Source organism: Scleropages formosus, chromosome 12 (genome assembly GCF_900964775.1).
Source record: "Scleropages formosus chromosome 12, fSclFor1.1, whole genome shotgun sequence".
Taxonomy (NCBI): domain Eukaryota; kingdom Metazoa; phylum Chordata; class Actinopteri; order Osteoglossiformes; family Osteoglossidae; genus Scleropages; species Scleropages formosus.
Window position 1 is genome coordinate 23,006,699 of NC_041817.1, and position 26,582 is coordinate 23,033,280.

At 44.1% G+C, this 26,582-nt stretch overlaps 2 protein-coding genes across 3 annotated transcripts in view; one reads left to right on the forward strand and one right to left on the reverse strand.

Moving 5' to 3' along the window:
* LOC108929663 (diacylglycerol kinase eta-like) overlaps positions 1-1,267 on the reverse strand; it is a 54,076-nt gene extending 52,809 nt beyond the window's left edge. The window contains exon 1 of the mRNA XM_029257008.1: positions 963-1,267. Within this exon, the coding sequence (XP_029112841.1) occupies positions 963-1,013 (51 nt within the window). The 5' untranslated portion in view covers positions 1,014-1,267. The remainder of the gene's footprint in view (positions 1-962) is intronic.
* A 2,131-nt stretch (positions 1,268-3,398) lies between these two features.
* The window catches only part of vwa8 (von Willebrand factor A domain containing 8), a 61,009-nt gene continuing 37,825 nt past the window's right edge, over positions 3,399-26,582 (forward strand). The window contains exons 1-22 of one of the 2 annotated variants that reach the window (XM_018745499.2): positions 3,399-3,660; positions 4,259-4,336; positions 4,622-4,752; positions 5,162-5,272; positions 9,106-9,273; positions 9,373-9,537; positions 9,633-9,682; positions 9,842-9,950; positions 10,297-10,401; positions 10,746-10,877; positions 11,046-11,180; positions 11,964-12,041; positions 14,004-14,164; positions 14,873-14,986; positions 18,129-18,297; positions 18,473-18,550; positions 19,003-19,118; positions 19,270-19,373; positions 19,699-19,805; positions 21,546-21,617; positions 22,542-22,618; positions 24,826-24,901. In XM_018745499.2, the coding sequence (XP_018601015.2) occupies positions 3,519-3,660; positions 4,259-4,336; positions 4,622-4,752; positions 5,162-5,272; positions 9,106-9,273; positions 9,373-9,537; positions 9,633-9,682; positions 9,842-9,950; positions 10,297-10,401; positions 10,746-10,877; positions 11,046-11,180; positions 11,964-12,041; positions 14,004-14,164; positions 14,873-14,986; positions 18,129-18,297; positions 18,473-18,550; positions 19,003-19,118; positions 19,270-19,373; positions 19,699-19,805; positions 21,546-21,617; positions 22,542-22,618; positions 24,826-24,901 (2,478 nt within the window). In that variant the 5' untranslated portion in view covers positions 3,399-3,518. Of the gene's footprint in view, positions 3,661-4,258; positions 4,337-4,621; positions 4,753-5,161; positions 5,273-9,105; positions 9,274-9,372; positions 9,538-9,632; positions 9,683-9,841; positions 9,951-10,296; positions 10,402-10,745; positions 10,878-11,045; positions 11,181-11,963; positions 12,042-14,003; positions 14,165-14,872; positions 14,987-18,128; positions 18,298-18,472; positions 18,551-19,002; positions 19,119-19,269; positions 19,374-19,698; positions 19,806-21,545; positions 21,618-22,541; positions 22,619-24,825; positions 24,902-26,582 lie in introns of those variants that run through there. The other variant, XM_018745507.2, reaches the window with a different exon arrangement.

Here is a 26,582-nt window from a genome sequence, read left to right on the forward strand (position 1 = left end):
TTAATGGGGATAATTTAGCTTCATTTATATTAATGATCGCTAAAGAAAAACAGCCCCATCTATTCACCGGGTTACGATCAATACAAAGTATAACAGTGCCTTTTCATTTACATTTACAGAATGTAAAAGTGTCAAGCACTTCGAAAGACTTCAAACGGGACTGATGTGCAAAGTTGTCCTTTTAATCCTTACTAAGAAAATGTTTGGAAAATGTGTCTAATAACTGATCAGAACTGACACATTTCTGTCAGAGGTGAACCGGAATCGCAGCAAAACTGCAATAAACAGAATTGGAATTAACTTTATTGTGTGTGTGTGTATGTGGCGGGGGGGGATCTCTGGTATCACCGACACTCCAGCAGTCTGCACGTAAAAAGAACAGTTTAATAAACACAACACGGCGCATTTAATCCCACGTGTCCAGCATCGCAGAGATCTAAACACACAGAAAGTAACATAGTATCCTTTACTGTCCCTTTGAACCGCACCGCCTCGTCATTGTCAATCATGGGCAGCAGGGTGTGAAAGACTGAGAGTACAAGTGACACCACTTCCACACTCGCCACTGTCACCAGCTTTCACACGAGTCACACGAGACAGCGGACAACGAACGATTTACTGAGGCGAGGTAAAAGAAACAGTAGACTTGCGAGCAAAAAAATGTAATCTAATTCTTCTAGCATGATCCTGCCCCATCCAGTACTGAATTATTATTATACTGCGCTGTATGTTGTAGCAATAACAGACTAAGAAAACATTATATATCGTGAGGTCTCCACAAGGCTGCACGTAAGTTATGATCATCATGTGTGTATGTAACGACACTCAGCTACGAATATGTCGTGTGCGTATGCGCGTACACACACACACGGGCAGTATGTTATACCTATATTTATATATAACTTGGACATATATATATAGACTTGGTAGTTGGACACACTGCCAGAAAACGAAACACTCACCACGAGTTCCTCCCAGACGGGGCTCCGGCTAAACTGCTGCTCCTCTTCCATACTTAGCTGCGCTCCGAAGCGACGAAGAAGAACAAAAAAAAAAAAAAAACCCCAGAGAAACACCCGCGAGGTTCCGCGGTTCGCACGGCCCCCCTCACTGTCTACGCGTGGAACTGCGCGCGGCGCGACGCTTCAGACGGGGCGCATCGACCCACCTCGCGCCTCCTTCTCGCGCTCAGCGCCGCGTGCCCTCCGCGCGGCGTCCTCGAGGGGCCGGCCGAGCACCTCCGCCGCGTGACGAACGCCACCCTCCAGCGAAAGGGGCAGCGCACGAGGGCGGTGACGTCACCCCATCCCCACCCCCACCCCGTCGTTAACAATCTTCTGCGGCCTGATCAGCCTTTTTTTTTATCTTCCCAGCAAAAAGTTCATATTCCTAAGAGTCGGGTGAGCAACGAAAGAGTATCTTCTCTGTACTTCAAAACGACGTCGAGCGGTTTCGTCAAAAACGTCAAAAACTTCCGTCTCAAACCGCGGTAACTGTAGTGTGAATATCTAAGTGCACTTATTTCAAGGTATTTGTATAATAAATCGCCCTAGCATCCTCTCTCTGTTGCATGTTTCAATCTTACTTTCCCTACGAGGTCTAATAATACGTGGTTAATAATAATAATAGTAAGAAGAAAAAGAGGGTAAAAAAAGGAGAAGAAAACCCCGGGACAGGATTATTTATTATTTTTCTTACTTTTTTTCCAGCCAGCAAAGCGTCTCCTCGAATCCGAAAAGCACCGGAATTGCTTTCATAATTTTATCACTGTAGTCAAGGAAGCAAGGCTGGCACAAAAATCATAGCACAAATGAAATAAATCTGTTGAATTATACAGTAAATTTGTGGTGTCTTTTCTGGGTTTGAATATAAAGCGAGTTAAATTGTCAAGTAGAAATACCAGCCAGTGCTGTCTCTTCCTATTCTTCGGTGTCCTATATATTTTGAAAACGCAATTTTTCTTACTGTCCCTTAAACGTTCTGGTCAGATGGTACTACTTAAAATGTCACTTGACCACAGGAAACCTCGGAAGCACAGATTTAATCATTCAGCGAACACTTTCCTGCAAGGCGACTTGAAATGTTCCCCTTTCTTCATCTATTTACACACCTGGACAATTTAAGAATAGGTACACAGCTCAATGGTACTACAGCTGGGGGTGGGACTCGAACCTCGGACTATGTGGTGCAAAGGGAGTAGCACTACCCACTACATAATATACGCGTTACTCCTTTCTGCTAAGAGATTCAACTCTCTTTTCACTGCTGAGCTCAGACATATTTCACAGAGACACTTCAGAGATCAACAGCCTTGTTACAGTAAAAACACCTTCACACGTTTTGTCCAAGTGATGTGAGCTCACCAAGGAATCCAGACTAAATAAGTAATGTTAACATATTGTAACGACCCGCGTTACTGGTATTTAGAGGGGAAGATGTTTTGTGTAAATAGTTGCATTATGGGAAATAATGTTAAATGTGTGTGTAACCACTGGGGGCACTTAAGGAGAAAATAATTGGGTGGCTGTGTCTGCTGGGGTGTCGAAAAGAAAACCTGCGGGTGCTAGGTAGAGTGGGGAAATTGGTTGTAAGCGTAGCTCATGGAAGAAATGGGGTCCTCGGACTGGGAGTCTTATTTTTTTGGTCTTAGTGTTCTAATAAATCGTTCACCATAAACGTTATTTCTGTGTCTTTCTTTTCCCCATCCGAACCCCCTAAATAATCTTTAGAAGTCATATAACCTTTAAAATACGTTTTATGATATTTCTGGATTCTTTATGGTTCCTTATTGTGCTGTTTATTCTGCGTAATTCATTATAAATTCAATAAAGGATAACGTTCTAAATTATCACTGTGATTACATTTATTTTTATTTACTATGATACCGAGTGAGCGGTGCGGTGGCGCAGCGGATTTGTCCTGTACTTGCTGTCTGGTGGGTTATGGGTTCGAGTCCCGCTTGGAGTGCCTTGGGACGAACTGGCGTCCCGTCCTGGGTGTCACCTTCAGCCCTGTACCTTATGTTGCCAGGTTAGGCTCCGGCTTGCTGCGACCCCGCTTGAGACAACTGTGCGAGTGAGTGGTACCTATATACGCACTCATTTCTGTTAACGGCTTCCCCTGGTCAGGGTCGCGGGGGTCCGGACCCTGTCCTGGAATCACTAGGTGCAAAGGGGGGCCGTTTCTAATATTATTTGTTTTTGATCCTCTCGATACCTGACAAACTATTACGGCACTAGTACCTATACGTGTGTGACATGTACTGAGGCTACATAAGTTTGATTTGATTATCACAGTGGTTAGTACAGTACAGTACAGCCTTGCGTGGGAACGCAATGTGCTGCGGACACGTGGTCCACCGGAAGTTATTTCTGTCGGACCGCAGGGTGTTCCATTTATTATCGTCCTCTCGCCGGAACGCCGAACGGTGACGGCTGGTAGCTATCGAATGAAGTCAGCGACGGGCAAACGGGGCGAATAATGTTATTTTTCTTGTGGTAGAAAAAAATATTTAAACGATGCAGTCGCGGATTCTATTTAAAGGCACAGCGGCGGCTGCTGCTACGAGGAGAATCCGCAACATTTTAGGACCTGTCATGGGGAGAGGGGCTTGGTTGTGTAAAACCCATGATGAGGTCAAGCTTCTTAACACGTCGTCAGGTAAAAGTTTTACAGAATGCAAGTCATCTATTTAATTTAAATACGCGGAGTATTGTACTCTTCTAATTTCTCAGTTAGGTTACTTACCCACATGATTATAGGTTATTGGGGTCAGTAGGTCGTTGCCCCCCCCCCCCCCATGTTTACAATACAGTGACCAATCTAAATAAATAGGACATATGTACGGTCATATTTTCAAACACTAATTTTTCAGTAGTTGTGTATCAAGGGGGCACGTTGCTGTGTTGCCAAGTGTACTTTCAGAAGTAAAACCTTACAGACATTCTCTTCTTGTCCCCCAGTCAGTGTCTGTAGGACAGAGATGGTCATTCGGACTCTGTTTTTTCCTTGTTTATGTTATAATTAACCTTAATTTTAGCTTATACTTTTTTTTTTTTCCAAAGCAGCTTCTAGTTTTTAATCAACATGTCAGTTATTTACCCTTTCATACAGCTGAGAATTCGTACAGTGTCGGAGTAACACCTTCGTGATGGTGCTGCAGTAGGAGCGGGATTCAAACGCTGGACCTTCAGACTGCATAACAACCCAAGTCACGACAGCACCTGCTTTTTGCTCTTTGTTTTCTCTGTTTTAATAGGTGGCACTGTGAAAATCGGGGAAATTTCCTTCCAGCTAAAACCTCCCAGAAACCCGGAGCTCGTACCAGTCAACCACAGTATGACCATTCATATCCGTTCACTGTCCGTTAGTGTGATTCCCTGTCGTCTGCCACCAAAGCTGTGGATCAGTCTATTTGCGAAAGTGTCTTCGCATGAGGTGTACCCTGGTTAAATGGTAGCATGTATATTTGCAATCATTAAATGGAAAAAATGTGAGCAATACGATGAACCCGTAGGAATAGACTGCTGAAGGTCATGCATGTGGCACAATGTATTTCCTGGAGGTGTTTCGCGCTGCTGAATGTAAGGATGCTCACGGATGTGGTATCTCGCTGTGACAGTGATGGACACAATGCCGCAGACTGTGGCCCAACACCTGCGCTGGATCATGCAGAAAGACCTCCTGGGTCAGGATGTTTTCTTGATTGGGCCCCCAGGTCCTCTTCGGCGCTCCATCGCCATGCAGTACCTGGTATGCAGACACAGCCTTGATCTGTCACCTAAAATGATGTCTTTATGTGGTCTGTGTCTCTGTGCTTGCATGAGGTATACAGGAGTTACAGATAGTTGTCAAGTTTAATAGTTTTATTAATAAAATAAATGTCCTTCTCCAGCTCTAACTAACATAGTGCAAGATTGTAGGGTTTTCTTGTTGTGTGTGGCAATGCGCTGTGGCTTGTAGTACGTGGCCGGGAAGTTTGTTGATTATAGCATCAGTAATGTGTTCATCATACAAGCATTTCAGCTATATTATTGGTATCTTCCTTTGTTTATGTAAGGTATTGCATGTACCTGTTGATAAAAATCCTTTTAAATGGAGTAAAATGTAAGCCTTTTTTTGGAGGTCAAGAGATAAGACTATTTTCTCGAACATTGTGCAGGAGCTGACCAAGAGGGAGGTGGAGTATGTAGCTCTCTCCCGGGACACCACAGAGACAGACCTGAAACAGCGTCGGGAGATTCGGGCTGGAACTGCCTTCTATGTTGACCAGGTGAGTTAGTGGCCACAAAGCTGGGTGGAGCAGACTGTGATTTGTTTTTTTGGTACAGATTAGTCCAGAAAAATCAGTGCTCAGAGTTCTGTACTCATAGGTGATTGTAAAACGGGCCCGAGGACAGTGGGCAGAGACGGTGGAAGGCAACATGATGATATGTGTGGAGACAGTGGAGCAGGCATCGATAGTAGACTGCAGGCACATGATAGAGATGGAGATGATTGAATGGGTGAAGACAGTGGCATGAAGTGGGGTGGAGTTGGTGAAGATGGTGTAATGGAGTTGAGTGGATTGGGTGGAGACAATGAAAAGGGGTGTGGTGGAATGCATGAAGCTGGATTTCAGTTGGGGTGGAGTGGGCATAGGTGGAGAAATGGGTGGATGTTTTGCAATGATGTGTGATGGAATGGAGGGATACTGGAATGAACTGAGGTGGAATTGATACAGAAGGTGGAATGTCTGAACTTGATAGAGGATGAGCCTTCCAGAACAGCTGCCTTTTGTGGGGCTCAGCCAGCCGTCTGATCCCTTGGGCATCGACATAACGCGGATATCATTGAGCCTCTCCAGTACAGAGTGAACCTGCAAGATCACCAAGGAGATGGGTTCTTAATTAGCAGACTTGCGAGCTGGAACAAGCTCCCCAAGGAGATCTCCCACAATCCTGCAGTCTGCCAGGTGCTGCTGTTAACAGTGCCATCCTTTTGGTCTGTCAGGGTGCTGTTTATCCAGTGGGAGATGGTGACGTCTGTCATCATGCAGCATGTGTCACTGTGCATAAACAAAACATTTGAAATGGACGACTTCCAACAGGGAGAAGCATACTGTTGGCTCTCTCTATATGGTGAGATATGCGAATATAGAAGTTGAGAAGGTATGAAATCTGTAATTATGACAAAAGGTGACCACACATTACATATGCAACCCCTTTCTTTAAAAATTAAAAAAAACTCTGTAGTGTTATCTGAAAAAGCTTAAATGGGCAGCAGCTGCTCACAAGAAAAGCCCAGGTTAAGTGTCTCCATGGTAACTGGTACACGTAGTAGTCACACTAATTACAGATTGTGTTAATTAAAGCACAGAACAGCATATGGTCCTTTTTGGCACCACTGTTGCACTGTAATAAATAATTGCTGCAAAGGGATTTTTTTGTGATTACAGTTTTGTTGACATTCTAAACTGAATAGAAGGGATTTTTCTCTAAGCTGTGGTTTTCACAGAGGTATGGATATTTTATGAAAGGAAGTGGCTTTGTTTCAGCGACAACAACAAGTGATCAGGGATGGTTAAGACAAGGCCTTTTTTTTTTTTTTACACAACAATGGCGATAACGTTATGCATTTCACTGACACTTCTTTCCGAAAACAATCAAAACATTAAGCTACATGCACTGGCTTACCCATTCGTATGGCATGGGTGTTTTTAGTGGAACAATTCAGGTTAAGTGCCTTGCTGTAAGGTACTACAGTGAGGGGAGGAATTTGAACCTGGGTCATTTGAGTTCAAGGCAGCAGCTCTAACTGCCATGCCTTCCTGCCCACAGGTTAAAAATGCTGCTTTGGATTCTTGTAGGGGTACGTGGTTGTGTTTGTTCCCGATTTGTATGACTCTTTGGTGTCCGCTTTACCCCTCTCTTACAGAAACCCCAAGCAAGAATGTTTTTGAAAGGATAGCCTAGGATATCCATGTGTAGGGCAGTTGGTTTGCTCAGCTGCATGTGAGTTATTTTCCTTCGTTGCTTATTTGGAATTTTTTTTGCTCCAGAAATATCTCAGAAGCAGGGCACACATTTACGGACATTAAGGGAAACACAGGGAAACTGCTTTAATTTGCATTGCTGACTGGACAAGTGAGTAATATTTAATAATTACACTGCTATGTGACCTTTTTCTTTGCTGGTATGAGTTTAGTCACCCTTTGGCTGTACGAGTCACATGATTGGATGAAGAGTAGTAAGATGCTCTTGGGGGAGGGTTGTCTCCCAGTCCAGGTTGCTGAAGGCATCGCTATGAGGTTATATCAAGCAGGACATCTGGTTGACTCCCATGGGAACTGAGCTCATTTGAAGACCTACTTTTTCAGCATAGTGTGCCAGCCTTGAAGAGCTACATCGGTGAAGAATTTAACATTGTGGGTGCACATTCACTAATGTTTCTTACTTGTTATAATTATCCATCCATCCATTGTTGCTAACGACTTGTCCAGTTCAGGGTCCCAGTGGTCCAGAGCCTTTTCTAGTGTGTCTGAAAGTATTCTACACATGTAGAAATGCATTTTTCAGCTTTTACATCCATACTTTGTCAAGAGGGCAATTTTGGCACCTGCTTTAATGATGTTCCTGCTCCAAATCAGCTATATTTCTAAATGGCATTAATTAAATTTGTATTCATTTCTTGTATGGAAGTGGTCTCTGGTGCTCTGAATCAGTCTGATGTTTGCCCAGACTCGGTGTTAAAGACATAAATATGTCACTTAATAAATATGTGGGTGTATAATATATTTGAAATGTCCCTGTTGCCGTGGTGTGTTTCTCGTAGGTTTCCTCTAACAGTGCATCGGCTGATGAGTCTTTTAGGCGGTGTCAAACTGAAAAGCTGTAGCGCTTGTTCAAGAACGTTAAGCACTTCTCGTTGACTCATGTGGAAGTAGTCTGAGAACCATAAATGGCGTTGGTCAGCCAGGTTAAGTACATCAGCATCTACCTGGTTTGTGGTTTTGTGTCCAGGATAAATGGGTCACCATCCAGTTTCGCTCCGACTGGTTCCACGAGTAAGAGACTCGCAGGGAAAGTTATTTTGGATGATGTCCTTGTTCTCCTGTTCAGTTTCCTGACGCCCACCGTATCCTACAGCAGCTTTGGAAAACCTGTACTTTGTGACCTACTGCCAGTCTCCTGTAAATGTCCAGTGGAAGCAGTGTCTTGCAGAGTTCTGTTCATCATGGCTGTGTATCCTCGTTTGCAAGTTCTTGTCGCTCCTGCATCGCCTCCATTTGACACAGCTACGGAGCCTATGATAAAAATATATCACAAGCTAATTTTAGAACATCTGGGTGTTGTTTAATTGGGTTTATTCCCACAGAATCAGGCCTATATTTTCATGTGAACCCGAACCTAATTACATGGCAGCTTGTGCTGCGGTTGCTTGGGTAGTTAAGAATTTCCTCTCTCTGACGTCAAGCACTGTTTGATTTTTACACGCCCGTGATTGTCTTGCTGTGACAGAGTACATTTGAAGTCTTGCTTTTGGCCAATCAAAGATTAAGTTAAAATGGAAAAGGAAGGTTATGTGGGTAGAAAAAGAAAGCTGAGAGTTAGTTTCCCTTTGGCTAATAGGTAGTTTGGGGGTGACAACACTGTTTATTGGTACAGTCTATTCTGTCCAGTGTTTCTTGAAGTGTTTGATCGAGGAGAAGAAAACCTGTGAGCCAGCTAACGGTGTAGTCATTATTCTTTAGAAGGAAATCCCATTTTGGATTGTTCCTGCTGGAGGATTCTGATTTTGGTTCATGTCTGCTAATTTTTGTGGTTTAAGCAGGTTGAACCACTTGGTGAAATTTGCCCCAGGTAGTGCTGTTCAGTAGCAGAGGCAATTGTGCGCGATGAAGTGTAATGGAGACCAGACAGAGACCAGTGAGTCAGTGGCGTTCATTGCTAACAGGCCATGTTTTGTGTCTCCATCTCCTGTCCCGCTCCTTCCCCTGTGTTTCCATCTCCTGTCTTTGCTGTTTGTCTCAACTTTCTGTCCCTGCCTTATATCTCTTCTTCCCTTCCTTGTCTGGTGTCCCTGCCCTGTATCTCGACCGCATGTCTCCGCTGCCTGCCCTTGCAGTGTGCAGTGCGAGCTGCCACGCAGGGTCGGATTCTGATCCTGGAGGGGCTGGAAAAGGCAGAGCGCAATGTCCTACCGGTGCTGAACAACCTGCTGGAGAACAGGGAGATGCAGCTGGAGGACGGGCGCTTCCTCATGGCAGCTCAGCGCTACGACAAGCTGTTGGAGGTGAGTTCTTAGCTGCAGACGGGGCCTTTGCTGAGGTCTCTCAAAAGCACCGCTCGATGTTCATCAGAGTGTGAGCGGTCATTGTCATCTGCACCCCAGGAACACACTAAAGAGGAACTAGATGCCTGGAAGATCGTCCGTGTGAGCGAGGACTTTCGCGTCATTGCACTGGGGCTTCCTGTTCCGCGGTACACAGGGAACCCCCTCGACCCTCCGCTGCGCTCTCGTTTTCAGGCCAGAGACATCTACTACCTTCCATTCAAGGTCAGCCTCTGTGTCCCTCATTCTGTCTGTCACCTCCTCTGCAAGGTCAGCTAGGAGTGAATGAACTAAGGTTCTTTTTTTTATTATTTTTAAAGGATCAGCTGGAAATTCTCTACAATGCTGGGCCAGCAGTGTCAGTGGAGAGGTAAAAAGAAAATACTCCCGTTTTCATATTTGTTTCCTGCCTGAAAAGGAACAATGGTTATTAACGTGTGTGTGGACCAGTAAACTTTTTTTTATTAATTATGTTATAGTTTGACCTTTGTTTTAGTATGCATTTGACCTCTTTCCCCTCCTCTCCTAGAGTGTCCCAGCTCCTCTCCTTTGCTACAACCCTCTGCTCACAGGAGTCTACCAATCTGGGTCTGCCTGACTTCCCAGTGGACAACCTGACCTCGGCAGTCAGAATCCTGGTGGGTGTCTGTGAAGGTCACTTGCCCTAATTTTTTTCCAGAAATTCATTCATTGCATAAAGTATAGATTTTTACACTTCTTAGGGCTACATGCATAAATAGATATGTACTGAAGCAGTGCAGACAAAGTACAGTACCTTTATCAAGGGTTCAACAGCATATCTCATCCAGGGAACCACTGGACCACTTGTCCCCTATTAAACCATGCACAACAGAGTTTCAATGGCAGCAATTGCTGAGGTTTTGTTTTTTCATTTTGATAGTAGTTCTTGAAGAGTTGCATTCTCATGGGTTTTGCTGGTCAAGGGACAGCTATAGCATGGTGATCTGGTGTCTCGTCCTGCAGGACCTCTTTCCCATGATGTCCACACAACAGCTGGTTCAACGGTTGTACCCCTACGAGGCCATGCTGGGCAAGGAGGGCCGAGCTGCGGTGGATGGAGTTCTGAGAGTAAGCGGATCACAGCGGCACTTCCTTGTTTGTTTGTTTGTTCACCCTTCAGCCATCAGATGAGCCCAGAGCGACGCGGTCTTCAGTTTTGAGTTACCGAGTCCTGTAGTATTAAATCCTACCATCTTCTCAGTGACCAAAAATGCTGGCACTCTGACTAAGCAGGCACTCTTTCCACACAGCTTCAGAGCTGTGGGTTTGAGCTGATATCTGTCTGTGGGCTTTTGTTCTTTTCACTGTTGGTGTGTGAGATCCCATGCTTCTTAGAGTTTACTCTGCCATTGCATGACATTAAAAATGTCAGTTATGGTAGGTTGAGAACAGCTCCTATTCTTCCCTCTCAGCGGTTTGAGCTGCTTGATGCGGCACAGTGTCCCCCTCCCAACGAAGTGGTGAGCGTGGAACCCCTCAGTGGGCCGCAGGAAGGAAGAGCAACCATCACACTGCGCATCTTGGACAGACATGTATCCTTCCAGGTGAGGTTCCATTGCAGGGTTGCATAGATCAACAAAATGAAGCCATGTTTTTTGTTCAGTACAAAATGTAAAACTGAATGTAAAAAACAGTTTGATTTGGGATCTGTTCACTTTTTCATGTGGTTTGTCAAAAGGAATGTTATATCTGGCCTCCTGTTCTTTCGGCAGGTTCTGGCAGGAAGACGGCCCCCTCGTGCCCCCTCCTACAGTCCTGGGTTCGTGAGCACCCCCACCCATGCCCGTCTTCTGGCTGAAATGATGCAGTCCCACTTGGTGAAAGACATGTGTTTGATCGGCGCCAAGGTATGGCACCCTGAAATTTTCCATTTCAGCATGAGTCCATGATCCATGTTTTCCTCCAAGAAAACAGCGACAACTCCAGATTAATCATTTTATGAAACAGCCAGTGTTTGCAAGATTGATTGAAGAAACATCTGAACTGTCAGGAGATTCAGTGTAAATTCATCCTATTTCAACCTATTTTGCCGGACGGCATGGTGGCACAGTGAGTAGCACGCTGCTGTCTCACAGCGCCTGGGTGCTGCCAGAGGACGTGGGTTCGATCCCCTCTCAGTCTGTGTGGAGTTTGCACGTTCTCCCCGTGTTTGCATGGGTTTCCTCCGAGTGCTCCAGTTTCCTCCCACAGTCCAAAGACATGCTGTTCAGGTAGATTGGTGACTCTGATTCACCCCTAGTGTGTGAGTGCTAGTGTGTGTTTCACTGATGTATAGAAGAGTGACCTGGTGTAAGTAGTGTACACAGCACTGTAAGTCACCTTGAGTGAATAAGGCGTGGGCTGATAACACTACATAGTGTTCATCGGAAGTCACTTTGGAGAAAAATGTCTGCTAAATGAAGTAACGTAAACGTATTTAGTTCACATTTCAGCAAGTTAGCCCTGAAGTGAGATTGAACAGAAACTTACGTGCTGAATAGGTTCCTTTCACAAAGGTTGACCACAGTGTTTGTTGAAGAAAGAGTTTTACCAGTCTAAGATAGAATAGTGTTTGTAACTGATAGGGAGCTGTTATTTTTTACGTGATGCAACTTAGAACTGCATCCCAGTTTTCCTTTGTTATCTTCCAGGGTTGTGGCAAGTCTGTAATTGCCAAAGAGTTTGCCAATTTACTGGGGTACAACATCGAGCCCATAATGCTGTACCAGGTAAGAAGACCCATGCTTGTTTTACTGTCCTTATCTCACCTGGTTATGTGTAAGAGAGGTTTCGATATTTTCTGTAAGACTATTTTCTTTTTTTTCTTTACTTCTGTGTAACTCATGGATATTAGAGACTTTTACTCTATACCCTTGATTTTTTGTAACATACCATATTTGAAAACTAGAAACACTCAGATCATTTCAATTGTGAAGTGCTGTGTTGCACCTACATTGTAACCGAGGAGGTTTGTTAGTATTGGACCGTAAGTGTGATAAAACATTTGTAGAAACAGATACAAGGGTCTTGTGCGGAAGTATGTACCCATGATGTTCGGGATGGCTGAAGTCCAGTTGGCTGACAGGAAGTGTTCCCTGTTCTGGGTGGACACTTGTGATGTAATAGCACCACATTTGCACTCCATGTGTACAAGGGGGATGTTTGGCCAAGTGCTCAGGTTGGAATGGTGGTCCTCGCTGAACTTGGTGCAGACTTCTGTCCCGCTTCCTTCCCCGACGACTGAGCGCTAGGAGGTTTGGTGTGATGTGAAAATAAAAAAACACTTCATGAAGTTCCTCAGTCCTGCAAGAATGATGCCTGTTTTGTATGGAAGTAGACTATTTTTAGACTTAAGTCTCTCCTTAAATAGACTGTCTAAATAAGTAGAAATTTTCTTCCGAGTTCTACATGTCTGTGTGTTTTCCTCCTTGATTATACGTGCAGTTTACAGCGCTAGATCTCCTTGCACTGTCTGTGTAATTCTGCTGCATTTGAACTCTAGGCCTCTTAACACAGATTATAAATGTTGTCAGAACACATAAATTGTGGTGCGCTTGCTGCTGTTTTAATTGCTTTTATGTTCTTTCCTGAGAGAACTCAGCATTGAAAATATACTGTCTGCCTTTGGTTGGCCTGTTATACACAGTGTCATTATATTTTTCTTCTTTGAAAGACCTAAGGTGATGGCAACATTTTACATTGATTCCTTTAGAGGATTCATTTTCCCAAAGCAGTGTACAACAGAGTAATAAAAAGTACATTTGAAGAGTCTTGGGTGCAGATTTTAAGCCTTCTTAATATTATGAAGTTAACTTTGGACTTTCAGTGCTGTGGTTGAAATCTATGAGTGGTGTCTAAGGGGACTTTCGAATGTGTAACATACTGTAGGTGTCCATGAGCAACTGAGTCGGTGGTCTGATGGTACCTCAGCGACTGCGTCCCTTGTGCACCAGCAATGATGCTGGGCCCAGTTCTAGCGAGAGCATCTGGGTCTCATCACCACCAGGCGTTGTTTTGAAGCCCGTCAGAGACAGATTGTAATGATTCTGGACTGGGCCAGTGAGGGGGATGTAGTGGAAATAGTGGTGGTGGCCCAGGTAGTAAAACAGCGGGTGTGTGCATGTGGGAGAGATGCATAGAGGAATGCGGGGAATGCCCAAATGGCCCCTGCTCCTTCATCAGACCCCCATCAGCACAGAGCCAGAAAGGGAAGGACATGGTGTGCTACGCTGCATCTATTTTTGTCCACCAGGAGTCAAGGGTCGCGGTATTCTGAGAAAAGAGGAATTTCAAATGTGGCGCGCCAAATCCGTCATGCAAACCTCTTTTGTGAATCTGGAATAACAGCATCACTTTGACGTAGTGTTTTGTGGAGGACTGAATAGGGAAATAGCTTCTCAATAGCGCTTAAACACAGAAAATCCTTTCTGCACTTTTTCATTTGCTACCGAGTGCAGTTCTCCTTTCACGCAGCCCCTTTCAGCAGTTTTTGGGTAGAATTCCCGACTATTTCCACGTAATAGCACTAATTAATGGTTTCAAAGATGGAGAACTTTTATAAGCCTCACTAATTTAATCCATCAATGTTCTGAATAAATAACAGTCTGAAGGAAAAGGCTATAGTTGCCAGCCACATGGTGCAATGGCGGTTGGCTGTGCTCGGTGACAGTGGTGTCATTCTTTACCCACAGGACATGACGGCCCGAGACCTGCTCCAGCAGAGGTACACCCTGCCCAATGGGGACACAGCTTGGAGGGCGTCCCCGCTGGTTAGCGCCGCACAGGAGGGCAAGCTGGTCCTACTGGATGGCGTACACAGGGTCAACCTGGGTACCCTGGCTGTGCTCTCCAGGTCAGTGGACCTGATCGATGGATGTGGATTTGAGACTTGAGATTTTCAATCAACAGAGGAGGTCAGCGAAGTTCACATCAGCCAGGCCTAGTGTTTCTAATGGCTCCATTGCCACCCTCAGAGGGGTAGCTCGAAAGATCCTCCTGAGCGGTGTGAAGTTTGAAAAATACCCGTCTTCTGACATTTTGGAAACGAGATACGCTTGGTGTCCCTCACTGGTTTCCGGTTATTGTGTGGCAAAACTTTGTTTGTTATCTCTAAATTACCCTGGATCAATAGTATAAATAAAGCCATAATCTAGTGACCAAGCACCGAATATTCCAGTACCTTTTAGGATCTGATGCTTTGTAGAATGTTCTGGTGCCTCCTAGAATCTCCCAATGGCTGTAAAGTACCAAACTAAAACTGACACTCTATAACAACTAGTGGTATTTTAGTAATCAGTAAACTTTAGCTGGTCATAATCAACTCAGAAATCAACATAACTAAGAACTTGTGTTGTGTAATTGGTTTCTAGACAAAAAATTATTTATTAATATGAATTATATTTGAAAAATATTAATTTGCTAGCTGGGGGAAAGACAATGGAAAAAATTAAAATAAGAGCAAAACTAGGAAAAGTTGTACAGTGGTGTAGTGCTCAGCAGTAACTGGAATTATGACCACTGATTTTGCTATTGCTCAGTGGTGTGATTGTCTGACTTTTAGGTTGATCCATGACCGAGAACTGGCTCTGTACGACGGGACTCGGCTGCTGAGGTCGGACCGGTACCAGACCCTAAAGGAGGAGCTGCAGCTCTCCGATGAGGAGATGCAGCAAAGGTAACCGGACCACACAGCTCATCACACCTCATCACAGATTCTCGGCTCTTCACCTCGTCATCTTCTTAGACCTTGTCCAACATGCTGTTAGATGACTTCAATCAGCGTCATTCCACTTGAGATGCCTATGAAATCACCACCATGTTCAGTCAATCCGCTGCGTCAGTATTGTCTAAAAAAGCACATTTTTCAATAGCGCAGAGCTGAATTTAGCCCTCTCTATGCGTGTGAAACTGCGGTCATGAAGGTTTTCGCAGTGTGCGAAGAACAGGGAGGGGGTGGAAATGACAGGCTGTCCACTATACTCACTTCAACCCCACGCTGTTATTACTTGAAATTGTTCTTCCACATGACCTCATATCAGTAAGAACTGCTCAAATATATCAGAAACTTAACCTATTACAAAGAAAGTGTTGCTGGTCACAAATCGAAGATTGGATCTTAATTTGTGGTTGTTTAAAACTGTAAGTGTTAAATGAGGCAAGTATAACCTTAACAGATGCATCTTCATATTTTGTATGTTTTTGTATGGCTTGAAAAAATCCCCCATATTCACCCGTTACAGAAGAGGGTCGCACGTATCGAAAATTACATTTTCCAGTACATGAAAATGGTCACGCTTTGGCTCACATTATGGGCCTTAGGCTCATATTGAGCTTTTTATTGATTATGCTGACCATTTTACACTATACCAAATTTCACTCTCGCAACGATGTACTTTACATGAGCTGTACAGCTTTGAAAAGCAAATAAGTGGGTGCTGTGCAGTAATTGTTGCTGACAATATGATCAGATATGCTGGTATGATGATTTTTTGCATCTGATGTCTTTATTCTGGTGTTTGGTATTTGGTGCAGGTCCACGAAAGCGTTATTTTGTCCCACTAAGAAATAATAATGGTTTGACCGTTGGTGGTGCAAGTCTCCTACCTAATAGGGCTGATTTCACAGAACAAAATAGACTTATTCTGTTGTAGGGGGGAAGCTGTAAATTGCATCGTCTTCTGACCATTTCAGTATGTCTTTCAGCTCTTCAGACTTACCCTCTTTTTAGATTCTGTGGTCACCCTTTGGATCCTTTCCATATTCTGTACAAACACAATTATGAAACAGGTAAAACAGGGTGATTAATTTACTACAGCTACCAGGTGATGCCCACGCCCATGTTGCTTATCACCATAGATGCTTGTTCTTAAACGAAACTAAAAGTGTGCATTTGTTTTACCCCTTACTCATTGTGACAGGGTGAGGCGAATCGGTGTAACAGCTCATTTTTCAAGCGGTGACATGGGTTGGGCAGTGAGTCCGTACTGTCTGAAGAGTTTTAATTACATCAGTCAGACGGATGGGTGCAGTTTCAGACAGGCCAGTGAAATAAATCCCAGTGATAAATGGAAGTGTTGATCATTCAGTGTCAAACACCACTTTGGGCCGTTTTAAAAGATTGGGATTATTTGTAGGCTGACATTTTGTCTGGAAAAAAAAAAACTAATGCATTTAATTCCCATGATAATTAACCATTACAGCAGGACAACAGGGGGAGATGAAAACCTTGGCTGCTGCAGAGGTTTGGTTTTATAGGCATAGGGTGCATTTAAAAGGGTGGCACAGTGGTGCAGCAGTGTTCGTCATGTTAGTTTTCCTGCTTATCTTCTCTCGCTCTGAGACCCACAGCAGCTCCTTATTCGAAAAGATCTAACAGCAGATTGTGCACTTACTTAGAACACCCATTGAACAGCAATCATATGATTCTGAGAAAGTGAGCCAGCGAAGCGATTAAAAGCTAAGAAGGACACTCCACGAGACTTCAGCGACTCCTTTAGCATAAACCGAGCACCCATATTCCATTTTTTTTAAACTTCTGAGAATCAAAGGCTACCATTGTTTTCAGAAGTGACCCCCGAATGCCTCTAAGTCCATTTATACCACATCCTACCGATGAAGCTGCAGTTCAGGTTGACTTGGTTCATTTTTGCCGTATCCTGTTGCATAACCTAAATAAAGCTCCTTTTTTGGAATCCTGTACATGACCTGTAGCTCTCTCAAACAAAGGTGTTTCTGTAGGACGAAAGGAAAAGGGGGGAAAATGTGTTGAAAAGGACAGAGAGGGAGAGCAGCAAGTAACGCTGGTTGGGCTCTTCCTGTCTCCCCACCTCAGCTGAAAGTGCGGATGTTTGTGGTACAGCGTCTGGGTCTGAAACAAACCCACTTACCACTTCCTCTTCCTCCATTTCCCTGCCCCGAGACGTGGTTTGCGTTCGGTCCTGTGGTTTCAGAGTGGCTTTTTGCAGAGCCCCCCTTCATTCCAGTTGGAAACTACTTATCGGTTACATCAGGTCGTACTGTACACCCTGTACTGATCAGCGGGTGACCTAGTGGTTCAGGTACTGGACCTGTGACAAGAAAAGATGAAGTGAAAAGGTGTTGTGTCCTGGTGAGTTTCCCCAGTTTCAGCTGAGACAGTACAGCTGAAATGGCAGCCTTTCCAAAATGCAACTTTCAAAGGAAAAAATGCCCTTTAAACAAATAAAAAGGAACAATGACAGTGGTGCACATCTGGATGCCCTCTGCCATTCTCTCAAGACTCTGCTCCCGAAAAACATTCCTTGCGCTTCAGATGTTCAAGCTGGGATGGCTGGCATCGTGTTGTGGTTACTGCTGATTTTACTGTGATCTTCTTGCACCTGTGGCTGTGTGATATTGTTCCGTATGACTGGACGAGCTCAGCTGCTCATCTGTAGGCCCAAGGCTCCAGTGTGACAACGTCCGGAGAGTCGGCCAGCTTGGTGGAGGTCGTGCACACTGGTAGGCGAGCAGGAATGCACATCCTGTCAGGGGACACCGTTTTGAGCTGGGCTCTGCTCTTCATGCCATGGAGATGTCAGAGGAAATTAAGCTGAGGGACCTGTGGGCGCATCGATGTCAACCAACTGCTCTGAGCTGCGGTGGAGAACAGGAAGGACCGTGGCTAGGGATGCCTTCGCACGCAATTGCATCTGACAGCATGTGATTGGGTACATTGGGTACCACTGTGGATTTATCAGGCTCCTCAGACATTTAGTCAATATCCCTGTGATCAAGTGATCATTCCTGGTTTCCCTTTAGTTCCTGCACAGAACATGATGCATTCCTGTTTCGTCCAGGTCCATCTTCCCCATCCATCCAGCCTTCCGCATCATTGCCCTAGCCGAGCCCCCTGTGGTCGGGAGCAGCTCCCAGCAGTGGCTGAGCCCTGAGATCATCACCATGTTCCTGTTCCACACCATGAAACCCCTGGACGTGGCTGAGGAGACCACCATTATCCAGGCCATGGTGAGTCTTGCCCCAGTGTGGATCCCTCCAGTACCCCCAGCTGTGTTATAAAAATACTGGCTCAGGTGCCTGAGTAGAATTTCCACACCTGGTGGGTCTTGGCGTAACCATCACTCTCTCAAACTGTTGATGAGACCCAGCTTTTCTGCAGTTCACTGCGACCTGTTTTGTGCAGGCACCAAACACTCCAGCAGAAGCCGTCCAACAGTTGCTGCACTTAACACACAGCCTGAGAAAAACCAGCGACCCCACAGTAAGTAGTGTGACACATTTCCAAGCCTCTTATTCATGCTGTTCTGCAATAGGGGGTCATTCGTGTGACATTTCTCAGTCAAATAAATATCTGTACCTCATCTGTAAACATAAACATGAATGGGGTAGAGAGGGGGTGCAGGAGGTATAGGGGTCGGAGCTGCTGCCTTTGGACCCAGAGGGTGCAGGATTGAATCCCACCTCTTGCAGTAGGTACCTCCCCTAAGTTGTTACAGTGAAAATTACTCTGCTGTTAAATGAATAAATTGTGAGTTACTTTGGAGGAAAGAATCAGCTAAATGAGAGAATGTAACATGAAAAAATGTGGTTCTTAGCTATTAATGGGTATTTGTGTAAAAACAGGTGCACTAAAGAACCCACAATGTTTTGGGTGTTTCTCTGCATGTGTTTGTTTAGGCAGCAGTTTCAGGCGGTTTGCCTGTCTCCTTGCAGGTGCAGTCCCTGGCCTCTTCTCTGTCCACCAGACAGCTCCTGAGGATCTGCCGCCGTCTGTCCCGCCACCCCGAGGAGAAGGTCGCCCACGCCGTGCACAAAGCCTGTCTGTCTAGGTGCCTCTCGGTTCCCTGCAGCTTTCTCTCCTCTAAATCATCTCTTTTCGATTCATCATAAGATTTAGATTTTTTTTTTTTCCCCACTGTATTGTTGGCATCGTCAGTGGCTGCAGCATGACCGATGTGTTTCGATCCCATGTCTGTCCAGGTTTCTGCCCAGCCTCGCTCGGTCTGCCTTGCAGAAGAGTCTGTCCACCTGTGGCATTGAAGATGAGCAAGACCCCAGGGCTCAGCAAGGGGTGGACCTCAGCTGTGAGTCTGCTGTCCTCCTCCTGACTTGTGCCGAACCCCCACCTTTCCTGTATACACATTTCTGGAGCATAAACCACTGTACATTTATACATATGTAGTTGGAGTTGTGCAGATCAGAACAGGGGCCCTGTAGACCTGCTGCTATCGTCGTCTACTCTTCCCACTGTGCTCCCACTCCAATGAGCTCCGTTTCCTCCTCTGCACTCTGTCTGTTTACGTTCCTGAATGAAATTAAACTTACTATTAATACAGCGAGGGAAAGGTGCGGTGTGTAAGCACTGCTCCCCCTCATGTCCCATCCCTCATCTCAGCCTTGTCCTTCCAGGCCAAATCAAAGATGGGGTCCTGACTCTTGGACAAGTCTCTGTCCCTGTCTACAGCCCAGATGAGAAAATGAAGGTCCCTGATGTCCTCTTCTATGACAATGCTCAGGTAATGGCCCCAGTATGAAGTCTCTCTGTTGTGAAATCACTTTGTTTACATTGAGGTGTACATTGCTTTGGATCTGCTAAACGAATACATAAAAATGTAAAGGCAATAGTACTTCACAAGGCTGCCTTCTGGATGGGTGTAACCAGTAACATGATCCCATCAACCATGTTCCTGTGCGTCATGGCTTGCGTGTGGCATTACACCTGTACGGCAAAGCTTATTTGTAGGTTTATTCCAGGACTACATGCGTAATTGTGTTTTATTAGTTGGAATTTGGAGCCATTCAATTTCCATCACTGAGTCTCCTGCCTCAAATTGCTTATCAAAATGGAATCAAACTAGATTGTATCTCCACTGGCAGTTAATCGCACCGCCGTGTAATTCTTCTGCAGTTTCTGTCTCCGCTAATGGGCTTTGCTGTGATAAGCAGGTAATCGCTCCTACAATGAGTTTTACAGCAGGGTCTCAGTCATCACACACCCTCGGAACGACCCAGCCTGGCCCTATTGCGCTCCCACTGAACACAGGTGTCTGCTTGTGGAATGGATAAAAGAAATGGAGTCGAAAGTAATTTCCTGCTGATTTTTTACGTCGACAGAAGAGTTCCCTCCGATTCAGGTCATCAAGCCTCAAGATCCTAGACTGATGGGCTAGACTTGTGAAAAGAACAGTTGGTTCCCTTATACAACTGTTTATAAATGTAGTGTGTTTATAGAGGATATGTAGAGTGTAGATTGATGAGCCATAGAGTGCTGAACGATGACTTATAAATTGTTTACTTGAGTTGATGGAATAAGAGGTAAAGTCCACCAGCAGGAGTGTTGCTGTACTCATAGCAGAGACAGTGTGATGGATGTTTAAAAAGTAAACAAGGTGGGCTGTAAAACAGTGCATCTCCCTGAGAAAGGATTCTGCAAGCCAACAGTGAAACTGTTAGCATATTACATTGGAGGGACGCTCCTACCCAACAGGCTTTGGATGAGCTGCACAAGGAGAAGGTGTGTAAGAGATGGAGTGAACTGACCCAAATTTGGCAGTTGCTGAGGTGGAGGAGAGCCCTGTGACTGCTCTTCTTCTGCATGAACTGTTTGGTTTTTTTTTTTTTTTATAAATTGGTTGCTTGTTTTTCATGAAGTGGCGCAAGGTCCAAGTGCACAGGAGTATGATACCCTCTTATGAGAATGAGATCTCTACAGTGTTCAGCTTCTTGCCTTCACCTCTCGCCCATATTTCTGCTCCCAGTACTACCATGTGTTTACTCTGAGGAATCGAAGTGTAGTCGAACTATTGCTTCTCTAAAGGAGTGAAAACATTTTTCTGATACACAGAATAACAATATAGAATTTAGAATACAAAAATACATACAAACATTTCATATACATGTATATTGCAGAATATAAAATTATTTAAAAGCAATTTCAAGCTACGTAACCTTGTCTGATAGTAGATTAACTCTGGGTTTTACCACTTGTCGAAGAAATGGAAAGGCTTTAAAGAATAGTCTTTGTAGTGCTGTTATGTTAAGAGTGTTAGGTTTACATTTACATGTATTAAAGTACATTTACATAAGCTTGTTTCTGTGAGTTAGTTTGGAGCCCCTATGGCCCTCCTCCACACTGGAGCTCTGGCCACAGCAGTGTGTTCCTTGTGGTCAGTAGATGGTTTGTAGAGCTCTCCGATGTCCTTTGTGTGTAAACACTTAATTTTTTTCTTTTTTTTTTTTTTTTTGGTCCTGCACAGCACATGATAGTTATGGAGGACATGCTAAAGGACTTCCTTCTCGGGGAGCACCTGCTGCTAGTGGGAAACCAGGTGAATACCCAGTGGAGGAAACAACACTATAAGATGTCATCTTGCGTTGCGTCTCGACGCTCAGGTCAACTCCATCATTTGCCGCAGTCACATTTGTTTACTTGGATTTATCACCCAGGATGAAGTAAGATCATAATTTTCTGAAGTAATATCCCCACTTCCACAGTTTTTGTCCTCTGTGGGAATAAAGGTCAGTTTTCTTTGCCTTTATTTGGAGTTGAGCCTCCCTACTAGCTGTAAGGCATCATGGGAAAGGCAAGCTCACCAGGCCCTCTGACCCCATGTGATTGGATGATCTCCTGAAGCCCAGGGGCTGCTGGGAGTGAGGAGTGTGGGCGTGCTGTGGTTCCGGCGCTGTCAGTGGAACACAGCTCTTGAGCACTGATACACACGGATGCGTGTGGCTCTGTAAAAACGCAAATGTGGGGTTGCTGAAGAAGCATCTGGCCTTTTTCATTTTTAGAAGCATGTCGTTTGGACAGGAAGTGTGCGAACCCCAAGCAGCCATTGTGGCTTTTGAAAGTAATTTTGATTATAAATGACGAAGTCTAAAAAACATACTGGTCACAAGAAAAGAGAATTAAAATGAAAGCTTAGGGAATTACAGAAATATAGCTGCTCAAATACACTGCTCTTACTGTAGGTTGGAATCTATAAAAAGATTTTATTTCCTTCATTTAGCCTAATGTGGGTGGTAAAATGTTGCCAAATATTCTGTCTAAATATTGTATTGATATTGCACAAAATATTCAGACTTTCTTTTGGGGGCTGTTCATCTGTTAATTTTAACACTGTAATGAAAACACTCTTTGCACCTTTTCCAATGTTCTTTATCAGGGCAATAATTTAATGTTTCTATGGATAGCAGTGCATAATTATGTAATACTAATAATGTCTCTTTTTGATGTTTTTTTTTCCTCTTAGGGTGTTGGAAAGAATAAGATTGTAGATAGATTCCTGCACCTGATGAATAGACCAAGAGAATATCTGCAGCTTCACAGGTAAAATAAAGCATCTGCAACAGCAGGGTGGATGGACATATAAATTTTTATATTTGGGGGTGAATTTTTGAATATGTGAATGTTCATGTTTGTAGTATTTTAAATATTTGTTTAAATTGCGAATGTTAAGTTGTGTGGGTTTTTTTTTAGTTATTTTTTAAAATATGGTTATTGCTTCTACATTACATTTACATTTATTTATTTAGCAGATGCTTTTCTCCAAAGCGACTTCCAATGAACTCTATGTAGTGTTATCAGCCCACACACCTTATTCACCAAGGTGACTTACATTGTTAGATACACTACTTACAATGGGTCACTCATCCATACATCAGTGAAACACACTCTTTCTGTGTCAGTCACACACTATGGGAGACCTGAACAGCATGTCTTTGGACTGTGGGAGGAAACCCATGCAGACATGGGGAGAACATACAAACTCCACACAGACTGAGCGGGGATCGAACCCACGTCCTTTCTTGCACCACCCAGGCGCTGTGAGACAGCAGCGCTGCTCGCTGCCCCAAAGTGCTACCCCATCTAGTAGTTACTTTCTAGTTTCTGTAGTTTAACGTATTTTATATGTTATTTTATCTTCCATCAGAAATGAAGGCTTAGACAAAAGCCATGTTTTCCTGGCACAATTTAACAGAAAGTTACACCTACATCTATGTCTTTTTCAGTCATAGATGGTTTATGTTGCATAATGAATCAAACTTTTTGAAGAAACCTTTTCTATGTGGCAAGCCTTTTTTTTTTACACTAATGGAGACCTCTTTTCATGTGAAAATGGATAGTGCTAGGTATCACTGTATTGTGCATTAGTACTGTATTCTAAAATAGACTTTACTATATAAAAAGATGTGAAGAACTACCCCACTTACAGCTGTGCCTGATTTTTGCCTTTAAAAAAACTGTCTCATCTTCACCAGGGTACAGAGAATTATTTTTGTCCCTAATAAATTAGGGCACCTGTCTAGGGGGCAAGAAGAACTGCAGCTCAGAAGATCCTGTTCTTATTCTGCTTGTGAAGGCCATCCATTAATAAATGTGTATTCCAGATAGGTTGGAGGGGCAGTTTCTCTCTGAATAGCCTTTTGGATGTTCCTTGAAACTGTTAAGAAACTCTAGGTTGGATCTCTTCTAACATTTATGGTCCGCTACAGATGCCGTGCATTACGCAGTAGGAATATCTTGTGTTTTCAATTTTTTTTTCTTGTATGTATTGCAAAAGTTAATGCTAATTAGGGAGAAAAATTTAGTGTCATTCAGAAACGTGTGGATAAACAGTTGTTATTAGAGTACTTGTTGGTTGTTGCTGCGCTGCGATCGCATTACGTGTGGGCCATGTGCTGCAGATATATGCTGTGTTTTGAACAGCTTCTACAGTGGATTGTGCAAAAGATGTCACTTGTGGTATCATTTGGTGGTTTTTTAACAGTACAGTTTGTGTCGAATTTGTACCAGTTTTACTTCACTGTCTTTTTGTGTTCTACTCTTGGTTTTACCCCTCTTCACCCCGGTTTGTACACTAAGGTGCTTACTATGATTTCCCCTTTTGTACGTATAGGTATTTCTTACTGGAGCAATACATGGTAAATACTTGGGTAAATGCCCAGTTATACTGTACCGGGAGTGGGATTTCAAGCAGAAGGCAGCAGCACACTGCTAATCATTTACTGGGTAACTGAAGCTCTGTGGTATTCTGTATTTAAAGGATTTGTTTCATAAAGGCTGAAGAGATATTTGAAATGCGTTCATGTTTGGCCATGATGTGTCTCTTTTTGAGCCTCTTGCAGTTTTCAATTACATGTCAGTAGCCATGCTTTTGCGAGTGCCAATTAGGCACAAGGCCTTAATGGAATTGTTGCAGTGATTCTCCTAGTTAGTAATTTCACTGGAAGGTGACGGGAGCGAGACTCAGAGGCCCCTGTCCATTAGAAGCAATCTGGTTTGCTAGTAATTCATTCCTCTCAAGGGGCCTTGTGGAATATTGGGTGTAAAGGCTTGAGACCCCAGACAGCTATTCAGGCCTTGCATGAGGAAGAGATGAATAGCCTGGAAAAGCATGCCAGTGTAAATCAGCGTATTGATCGACAATTTCGGCATGTCTGAAACCTTGACATTGACGTCAGTTTAACTTCGGTACACACGTTTGTGCTAAAAGGCGTAAATAATGTTAGTCGCCACTCCGTCTGCTCTCCCAGGGACACGACAGTACAGACCCTGACCCTGCAGCCTTCTGTGCGGAATGGGATCATTGTCTATGAGGACTCACCTCTGGTAAGTTTTCGCCTCCTGTTAGGAATGTCAGTGGACCAATGAGTGGCGGCAACAAGGTTGATGTATGAATAAGGATATTCCATTCTGTCTAATGCAGCTAGGGTTAACGCTTATCGTAGTGGTTGGAGCTGCTGCATTTGGACCCGAAGGTTGCAAGTTCCAACCCCACCTACTGCTGTAATACCTTTGTGCAAGGTACTTACCCTGAACTGCTCCAGGAGAATTACCCAGCTAAATGAATAAATGTAAATTTAATGCTTTTCAATGCAGTCAGCTTTAATTATGCTAAGGATATCATTCTTGGTTGCGAAGGGATTTCTCTCAGGCAGCCAGTTCTTGAATTTACGTTTACATTTATTTATGTATTTTGTGTTTTATGTATTTTAATATTGTGTTTTATTAATTTAGCTGATTTTTTTTGCAAAGCAACACAGTTTAAAGTGAGTCAGCAACAGGCAAGGGGCTTTGGATGCATCCACGTCATTGTCAAAGCACAGTTTGCCCGATAGCATCGTTTGAGGCCAGCACACATTGCACAAGTAGCTGCCTATAGAAATTAATCAGATAGGAAATACAAAGATGATCATGGCAGATTGTGTGGTACAAGTGTATAGAAATTTATGGAGCTGTTAGGATATCAGGAGAGAAATGTGTCCAAATGAGATGTTTTTAAACGCTTCTTTAATGATAGAAGCGTTTCAACAGTCTTTACATAAAGCAGTTTTCACATGTAATAATACAAGACTGAATATCTTTACTCCAGAAGGTAATGCCAGATGTGACCATGGCAAGAGATGAAAATCAGACATCTCATCACAAATTTTCGCAACCGTTTCCATTTTTAGGAAGCATTTTCCCTGCGGATGATATGTATTGCATGTGTCTGAGACTGGATCAAGTCTCGGATCACTCAAATGAGAACGGACAGGTTGTCAGTCTGCTTTTAAAAAAAGAAACATGGTTTAAAACACCTAAAGAACCTGTACATGGTCCCTTATACTATATCCACATGGTGATTTAGCGGACGTGGGGATCCAGAGTGTGCCGTTATTCTGTGATCGTGGCATTTACCGATAATGCCTGGAGGCTGGGAAAGGCGGGAGTCCTTTATAAGTGCGGTTTAATGATCTCAGCGGCACAAAGACTGCAAACAGAGATAAAAGCCATCCCAAGCTCAGAGTGGGGTGTTTCAATTAGCACCCAGCTGCAGGTCTTAGGGTGTTAATGGTGTTGGCTTTGATGCTGGTCGGAAGTCCCTTCTGATATTAATGCTCTAAAAAGCTCCAGGGCTCTACGAGCCTAGCAACAAAAGGCGCCGTCTTGCTGTTTATGATCTTTTCACTGTGATATTTTGGACTTATTATCTGCTGAAATTGTTAGATCTAAATGAATAAGGCGCAAGCAGAGCAGTGTAGCTGTATGAGCAATTGCTGGTGTGTGTGATGAGAAAGCTAAAGATATGTATACTGACCACACACACACACTGCCTGAAACCGCTTGTCCCGAGTGGAGTCGCGGTGAACCGGTGCCTAACCCAGCAAAACAGGGCGTAAGGCTGGAGGGGGAGGGGACACACCCAGGATGGGGCGCCAGTCCATCACAAGGCACCCCAAGCAAGACTCGAACCCCAGACCCACCAGAGAGCAGGACCCGGCCAAACCTGCTGCACCACCGCACCCCC